The 10,000-nt window shown below is 40.2% G+C and overlaps 1 protein-coding gene across 1 annotated transcript; it reads left to right on the forward strand.

The window, feature by feature from the left end:
- The first annotated feature begins 2,395 nt into the window (after positions 1–2,395).
- Positions 2,396–5,376, forward strand: LOC116001191 (protein FAR1-RELATED SEQUENCE 5-like). Its single transcript, XM_031241080.1, has 5 exons — positions 2,396–2,435; positions 3,249–3,539; positions 3,881–4,070; positions 4,290–4,688; positions 4,830–5,376. The coding sequence occupies exons 1-5, from the start codon at positions 2,396–2,398 to the stop codon at positions 5,374–5,376; spliced, it is 1,467 nt and encodes a 488-aa protein (XP_031096940.1).
- The last annotated feature ends 4,624 nt before the right edge of the window (positions 5,377–10,000 follow it).

Below are 10,000 nucleotides of genomic sequence, written 5' to 3' on the forward strand. Positions count from 1 at the left end.
AAAAAAAAAAAAAAAGAGAAAGGAAAGAAGAAGGAGAGAAGATTTTTACCTTGCAAGTTGAAGAGGAATTTCAGAAAAATTCCAAGTGGCCAAGGAAGGTGAAAGTAAAAAGTGAAAAAATCAAAGGAACTATTTATAGGAAGATAATGGGCTCAGAAGTTGAAGGGTCGGCCCGGTGACGTGGAAGGTTCAGATCACGCCACGTTTCACTCCAACAAATGTACACCGTCCGATTAGAATTGTTTAACATAAGTGAAGGCCGGAATTACCAGCTGTAGGGCGACCTACCGGGAGGGATACTGTGGGCCGACCGGGAGGACTAACGGTAGACTAACCGAGTGGAATTTTGTTCGTGACAAGCTGATTGGAGCAAATCACAAGGAAATTATTCTCACTTCTCGAACCCAACGATTCTCGTCGATTCAAGAAGTGGGGGACTCGTGATGGGTAAATACGCACAAAAGACTGATCCGTATAGCCGGTCCGTCAAGAAGTCACCCGACCGGTCACTCATTGTCATCAACCCGACTGGAATAAATCACTTGTGATCAACCGGTCTGCTTGTACCGATAGGCCTCGTGACAAAATGCTCTCGGATCACCCTTGGAGTCGTCCCGATAGAAACACACCCGACCGACCTACCGAAGGGTGACCGGTCGGTCAACAAAGTGACGCAACCTGCAAGCCGAAATCTTATCTTACACAACAAGTAAAGCAGTCCAACTTGCGCCTGCAGGCCGGCGATTGACAACTTGCGGCTCTACAACCTCGACCAGTCAACCTACGCGTAGCCTGCAGAGTGACCGCCTGACCAAGCCAACAAGAAGACGCCACGTCAAGCCACTTGCAGCTGGTGCATTAAATGCGTAGACCGACTTGATTTAGTATAAATAGAAGGGGTCTCCCCCTCACTTGGGGGGATCCATCTGATTGTAATTACGACTATGCATTACTTGTAATCTCACCCTACAAACATCAATCTATATCACGGTCTACACCCCGTGTAACCGTTCGCTCGTAATTCCCACTCTGTAATTGCAACCTGACCACCCTACAATAGCAGCCTGCGCTATTCTATGCGACCCGCTCATAACTACTTACCACTCGGGATATTTCTCAGCCTCAGACTGCCCGGTCGCCCTACGGTAGACCGACCGGCTGACCTACGAGCGCCCTCCCACTTATTGACAAACATACGTATTCGTAGTGTAATCATAACCCCCGGTTCCATTTACGCTATCAAGTGTATATGATCTGAAAGTGAATGGCGCGGAACGGAGGTCGTTTCATTTGTTTGTTTTCATTAATCAAAACGACATCGTTTTGATGCGCGGTCTACGATATAGTTTGCGCCTTAAAATAGGCTTAGGTTTAGTCTCTTTACAAAATAGACTAGGTCGGTAAATTTTGACCACGAATACAATGTACATTTTTAATATATTAAAAGTACATTGTTTGTGTACTGAAAGTACTTTAGATAATATACAAAAATACAAAATAATATATTTTCAGTACTCAAATAATGTACTTTCCATGAATACAAGGTATATTTTTAATATATTAAAAGTAAATTATTTGTGTACTGAGTGTACATTATTTGATTATATACAAAATAATGCACTTTTAGTACTCAAATAATGTACTTTATATTAATACAATGTACATTTTTAATATACTAAAAGTATATTATTTGATAGTATACAAAATAATGTACTTTCAGTACTAAAATAATTTACTTTATGTACCAAATAATGTATTTTATATTTGTGGTTCATAAAAAATGATCTAATTAGGTTAAGTTAGGCTTAGACTAGACCAAGCTATAAGCCCCTTGATATTGGCCCGACCTTTTTTCTCTCCTAAATATACTGTTTGATGTGTACTCAAAAAAGATATATTATTGCCAAAGGCCTTATAGTCAAGCGACATTGTTGTGACTTCTTAAATGAGAGGTCTCATATTTGAACCCTAGTGTGGAACATAGTTGAGATAGTATGTATGAACTTACTTGTAACAAAGTCAATAGTACTCAAAAGAAATATATATATATATATATATATATATATATATATATATATATATATATATATATATATATATATAGGGTTGCATTCACATGCAAACACCCTTAAAATACAAACATATGGATTAATTGTGGCCTTTAGATTAGGTATGATGGACGGATGGGAATTAATGGTAGCATACAAATATTAGATCTGATTATTAGAATAAAAGGGTAATGATGGCAATTCAGTAGGAAAGAATCCGGGTGTTATAATAGGAAGGCAATTACCGCAAAAAATAAGGTGGTGTAAGTTTGGAAGGATTAGTCTACGTCTTCACTACTCTTTAGTCGCGGAGGACTGTGGAATTCGAACAAGGCTAGAGCGAAACGATGGAAGCAAACGGCGCAGAGATGTGGGAGAACAACTCAGGTTAGTAATAATGATGGATGCATCGTGATTACTAGAAGCCCTTTTGCGGTTGATATGCATACGTAATTGTTAAGGAACTGACCTAGTATTGTAATATTTATTCATCTGGCGTATGCGTATGTGCATTCATATGTGTATGCGTTTGTAATTGTAAGGGAATAACTCACATGGTGAAGTAGTTTAACAGCATATGGATTAGTTCTGAAAGCAGTAGTACTGTGCATCTATATATTCCAGCTTCTGTTAATAGTAACTGTGTTAGGGTGCATATATATTCCATCGTGTGTGCATATATATTCCATCGTGTGCATTTATTATTACATGTGTGTGCGTATACATGTGCCCTAGTAGCTACAAAAGCGTATGGGTTAGGGTGTGGGCATTTATCCACCATTGCTCAGACCTCCCAAACCATGAAGCAAACACAAAACCACAGAAAGTATGAAGACCATGCACATTGACAAAAAGAAACGGTAACAATTCAAATATAAGCTATATTGTAGTAGTTTTAAAACATATGGATTACTTCTGGTCGCAGTAGTGCTTTGCATATATTCATATGTAGTGTGCGTATACATTCCATCATATGATTGATAGAAGTGTGGATTTTTCCATCTGACTGTGTGCGTATATATTTAATCTTGTGTTATTAGTAAATGTGTTAGTGTGAATATATATTCAACCGTGTGTGCGTATAGTTTCTAGCGTGTGCATTTACTGCTACTTGTGTGTGCATATACACGTGCAGGAGTAGATCCAAATCGTTTATGTTAGGGTGTGTGCATTTAATATACGCTGTATGGTAAAGCGCAGGTAGTGAAGAAAATGGAGAACAAGAGGCAGAGTGCGAAATGGAAATATCACCAAATGGAGCCAAACAATGGATACCAACTGCAAATCCCGAAGAAACACCATATACAGGGCAGAAATTTAAGACAGTAGACGAAGGCATTGAGTTCTATAAAGCATATGCAAAGGCCGTAGGATTTGATGTTCGTCACGGCACAATGCGAAAGACAAGAGGGGGTGAAGTGGGAATTAAGTACATGGTCTGTTCACGCGAAGGATTCAAACCAACTGTGAAGGAAAAGAATAGTCAAAAGGGTGTGTGACAGAAACTAAGAAGCGAAGGCGGGTATCAAAGAGAGTTGGTTGTAAAGCCCGAATAGTATTAACTAGAACTCCAAATGGTGAGTACAAAATACATGGAGTTGAGGTACGTCACACACACTACCTATGTTCAACCGTAGCACGGCCATTCCTGAAAATTAACAGGAAGCTAGACAACGCCCACAAAACATTCCTAGCAAACTGTGCAAAAGCGAATATAGGGCCGACGAAAGGTTTTAGATTATACAAAGAGATGGTTGGAAGTTTTAGTGCTATAGGAGACACATGCATTGACTTCTGCAATTTTAGACGAGACATGTTGGCATATATCGCAGGAGCAGACGCCCAAATGGTAGTTGAGGACTTGTTTAAAAAGAAGGAAATGAATCCAGATTTTTACTTCGATTTTGACCTGGACGACGGGGGAGAACTATGCAGGTTATTTTGGGCGGATGGAACTTCCCGTAAGAATTTTGCATGCTTTGGAGATGTGATGTCTTTCGACGCTACATACAGGACAAACAAGTAAGTAATAGGAAAAGTTATGTTGTTTATATGAATATTTATGGCTGGCGTGGAAACGTGTGCACAGATGTATTGAAATGATAAATTAAAATGGCTGTCACAGTTTACCGAAAAATACAAAGAATATATAGTAGTGTGTCACAAATCTAAAATTATTATCTGAGTGCATGGTTATTCGTCAATTTGTGCACTAAAAAGATCTTGATCTGTTAAATGCAGGTACAGGCTAGTGTTTGTGCCCTTCACCGGGGTGGACCACCACAAAAGATGCATTACATTTGAAGCAGGACTCTTAGCTAAAGAGGACACTGAATCCTACAAGTGGCTCCTTACCAGCTTCAAAAATGCAATGGGGGCCACGCCGAGATGTGCAATAACCGACCAAGATGCAGCATTGAAGGTGGCAGTGCCGAATATCATGCCTACGACTCGCCACAGGTTCTGTATGTGGCACATTATGACAAAAGTGGGGGATAAGGCTGGGAGTGTGTTGGCTCAAGACAAGGAATTCAGGAAAACTCTGAATAGTGTAATTTGGGATGAAACATTGAGTGTGGAGGAATTCGAAAACAGATGGTTGAAGGTAATGGAAGACTACAACCTTGCTGAAGACCGATGGTTTGCATAGTTGTATGAGGCACGTGCATCGTGGATCCCCGCATACTTCCACGACATATTCATGGGAGGACTACTCAAAACAACATCTCGTTCAGAGGCAGAAAACAGTTATTTTGGAAACTTTACAAACCACCACTGCAGCCTGGTTGAATTTTTCATGCAATACAACAGCGCAATAGAGGAACAAATATATAAGCAAAACAAACTAAATGCAGAGTGCGAATGCTCCTTCCAGGAGACAAAAACGGCTTTACACATGGAGCAGCAAGCAGCAACATTGTACACTGTAAACATGTTCTACGAGTTCCAAACGGAGATTTGGGAAGCTAGTTTCACATGTCATGTCATACATCAAAAGGACAGTATTGATGTACGCACATACACCGTGCAAGAAAAAGGGGGTAAAGCGTTCGAGGTAACAATGCATACAAATGGTGAGAAAATAGAATGCACGTGCAAGAAATTCATCAGGGTGGGAATCCTATGCAGGCATGCACTACTAGTTTTCAATAGTGAAGGGGTGGAGGAAATACCAGGAGAATATATTGTACCCCGATGGACAAGAGATGCTGCGCAAGACCAATGCATAACATCTGGTGGGCAAAAGGAGTCAACACCCAAGCAGATAATGAGGCACAATCCCTGGCCAATCAACTCTGGAATGAATTCTACAACTGCATGGGTCTAGTAAATGGTTGGCAAGAAAAGTTGAATGAGATGCTAACAACCCTACAACAACTTAAAAAGAAATTCCACAAGTCCAAACTCCAAACAAACCAACCACCCGCTACCGAATCCGCCATAGAAGCCATAGTGGGCTCGAGAACAACTGGAGAGGTACGCATAAAACCACCAAAGTTTGTTCATAACAAAGGCAATGGAAAACGTCTCAAAAGCAACAAGAAAAAAGCAATTGAGAAGAGCAAAAAAAAATCAAGGGCGTGTGCAACATGTGGTGGACGAGGACATAACAGCAGAACCTGCATAGAAAACAGAACAGATTTTTTTGATTAACTTTATTTAGCTCTGAATTTCCATGTTTAATACTTTAATTACTATTTTAATAAATAGACAAAACTTTCCAGTTTTTTATTAACAAACTACTTGCTTCGAATATGTGAATGGTAAACTAATGTAGAAACATTAGCACACAGCGCACACAGGTGAACGCTGATTGCACACAAGCACACAAATCCGAGCACACACGCTTCTTAGCTAGATCACGACGTATTTTCCGAATGCTCACACATGTTATATTCCAAGGATTATTGCAAAGGTCATGGTTCAGTGGTTACAAATGCGTGGTTACAAATACTTGAAAGGAAATACTTGACGGTCATGGTTCAGTGGTTACAACTCCGAGCACACACGCTTCTTAGCGAGAGCACCACGTATTTACCAAATGCTCACACATGTTATATTCCAAGGATTATTGCAAAGGTCATGGTTAAGTGGTTACAAATGCGTGGTTACAAATACTTGAACGGAAACAGAAATAACTACTTGTTTTATAATAGCAACGATAATGGTTCAGTGGTTACAAATGCGTGGTTAATAAACATGGCAGATGCTTAGTGCACGGACTGATTTCCACATGTGCACACAGCAGAACACAGAAGAACATATAATTGCACAGGAACGAACCAAAATATCCCAAACTGTAAAACATATTACATAAAATGAAGCAGCGAAACCAGCCGGAGTAGAATATATAATTGCATAAAGACCAACTAAAAGTCCAGCCATCCAAAAATATATTATGAAATAGCAACGTGCACAAAGTTAACAAATGTTCAACACGCATACACCCAAAATGGCATAATACCCAAAATAATCAGTTGTATCGGGTACGAAAAAACCACATTATAATCAAACTACTTTAACCACCCCAAGAGTGGACAAAAAATTAAACACCATAACACCATTGAAGTGGAATGAAGGTGCACACCCATAAACTAAACTACAGGAAGTGGTCCACTAATTGATTGGTGAGCCGTTGCTAAATTGCTAGACCTATGCAAATTGTAATCCGACAACACGAGTTCCTTCATGTACTTGATCCTTAGTTTTTGCAGCATACTATACTCGCCCTTGACAAGCCCACAATCCCAGGCCGAAACCACTTGACCAGTAAAAGTCTCCATATGGCGCATCAGATACACCCCACAATCAATTTTGTTATTAACATCACGCCACGGCATCTGCATAATCTTCGGTTCCACTCCAGCACACATTATCGACCTCCCAGGATGAGACTTCGTGAAAAACTCCTGCAACATGTCCTGCTGCAAGAAAAGGAAATAACAAAACTAAACAAAAATAACACTTGGTGGAGGAAAAAATGAATACAAATAAAAGCAACGAAGTGACATCTCCTACCATATCAATCAGGCACTCCCCATACTTATCCTTCTTCGGTTTTGATGATGAGGAATTATCAATGATTTCTAAACGATAACGGCGAAAATCAAAACAGAGAAGAAAGTAGTGCTCACTCCGGATGATTGGGAAGAACATCTGCAGAGAAGAATCCAACAAATGATGTAATATTTAGGCACACACACAGATGAATAAACGCACGCACTTAATAACATGCGAGGGAGTGCATGTGCCCACACACAAATGGATGAAAGCATGCCCCTTCTAACAGATGGTGGAATGTTTATGCACACACATGGATGAGTAAATGCACACACTATGTAACAGAAAATAGAATATGCACACACGCAGATGAAACAGTGCACACAAGTAATCGAATATGATAGAATGTATATGCACAAACAGAGGTGTATAAATGCACACGCCTAGACACAGATGATGGAATTAATGTGCACACACACAGACTATTAAAAGCACACATCTACATAACGATGATGGAATATATGTGCACACACAGTGATGAATAAATGCACACACCAACTAATAGATGATGGAATATACATAGGCACACACGCAGATGAATATATGCACCCACATCTAGATGAATAAATGCAGAACACTATCAGCGTATGATGGGATGGATATGCACAAACACAAATGAATAAATGCACACACATAGTCACAGATTACGTAAAAACAGGGCGCACACACATATTATTTAAAAGCTCGGACCTACAAAATATGATGGGGTATACATATGCACACACAGATATTAATGGATGCACACACTACATAACACAGGATGAAAATATATATAGGCACACATACATATGAATAAATGCACATACCAAATCAACTTGTTTAAAGTCTCCATACGGTGACGACTCAAAGTCGATCAACAACCGTTCCAGGAACCAACCAACTCTAAGGTCGCGATCGTAAGAACCATCAACAACTATATGAATCTAGAATGGAATCACAGTAGTTAATAAATCAGAAAACTAACCCCCCACAGCATGCAACAAAAAAGCATACTACATCAACTAAACCAGTACAGTAAAAAAAATTGCGTGAAAAATCATTACAGTGGTGAAAGTAGATGCAAAAAATCGCGAGGGGGCATCAGGTGACTTTGTAAGTTCACGGCGATTTAATAAGGCAGCCCATGCATCAATAACAGCCACCCACACTAAAGAGCCCAGAACCAACGTGAGTATATCGTCCCACCGAGCAATCCTCTCTCCAATAGCAAAGACAATGTCCTCCCTAACAAATATAGGAATAACAAGTATGAAAACACCAGAAAGAGTGAAAGTAAAGCATAAAAACGTAAAAGTAAAACCAACATGTCAGCTCCGCCACCAGATAGCAACCAATTAACGACCGCTTCCTTCGGAAGATCATTCAATGCACCTAAAACTGGCTCACTCGGCCCCCCTGATCCATCATCAATACAACCCAATCCACGACCAGTAGCAGGAGGTGGCCTAAGAGCACGACCAACCTTCACGGGGGCTCCACATCCCAAACCATCAGATCGACTAGGGTCACATCCTTCATTACGATGAACAGACTCCTGTGTGAATAAGAAATGAAAGACATCATTACAACAAACTGAACCAACTGTTAAATAAGAAGGAAAAACGAGACAAACCTCAGGGGGCGTCACAAAGTCTGAAGAATTAGGACCACTATCAACATCCAAACCAGGAACAACGACTCCAGATGGGGTCTCATCTTTCTCCTTACACGGAGTGATGCTAGGTTGATCCACCCCCACATCCTCAACAAGACAATCATTTCCTATTTTTTTATTAGCAACCTATTTTTTGTTGGAAAAAAAGAATTGAAGGAAAAATCAGAAACCAAACGCACACAGCGAGATCGATGACGGAATGTATATGCACAAACATAGGTGTATTAATGCACACATTCGTTTGGAATTAATGTGCACACACACATATTAATAAAATCACACATCTACAGAAATATGATAAAATATATAGGCACACACATTGATGAATAGATGCATAACTCGATCAACGTAAAACAGCTACAACAAACAAAAAACACATACATCAAACTTGAGACCATAAGAGATTGAAAAAAACCACAATCAAACAAAGGAAAACAGATAACAAAAGAAAGCAATGGTAAAAAACTGGAAAATTACCGCAACAAACTCAGTCGGGACCACAAAACACTTATGCCTGCCAGACTTCCAAGCAGCCTGGGTCTTAACCAACGAATCAACAAGAAGCTTGCACCAATTCAAATCCCGAATACGACGAACATCATCAAAGCACTGGAAATACATCTGATTGGCATATCCATTGCGCATACAGCAAACTAACGTAGTCAACACTAGCATACAAAAATGCCTCCTAAACAGTATTCCCCCATCAACAAGCTTCACCATCTGAGTGGAAATCTCACAAGCAGTCACATAATGACTCTTCTTCTCAAACTTCCCCCTCCAATGTTGCAACAAGTTACTAATGTGCAACTTATCCCGCTTAACCATTTCAATACACCCATGAGGAAACCCTAGCACAAGCTCAACATCTCTCTCCTCCAGTGGCAACAACCTCCCACCCCCCAAATCAAACGCCCTCGCCTGGCCATCAAAATTAGACAACCAGTGCACTAAACAAGGAGGGCAGTCACCCACATTAAACTCCAACAAAGACCCAAAGCCCATATCCCTTATATCATCCTTCTGCTGACATGACAAATCTTTTAGCGCATCGACCAACACAGAAGCAGGAGACCTAGTCTTAACCTTAGGAAAAGGTGACTCATCCTCACCCCCCAACACACCATCCAGGGCATTCAATTCAGAATCTTCTTGCATCGTACCCAGACCCACCAAAGGAGGCGATACAAAGTCATCATCACTAGACCCAATCTGAGATGCAATGTAATTCCGACGA

Source organism: Ipomoea triloba, chromosome 13 (genome assembly GCF_003576645.1).
Source record: "Ipomoea triloba cultivar NCNSP0323 chromosome 13, ASM357664v1".
Classification (NCBI taxonomy): Eukaryota; Viridiplantae; Streptophyta; class Magnoliopsida; order Solanales; family Convolvulaceae; genus Ipomoea; species Ipomoea triloba.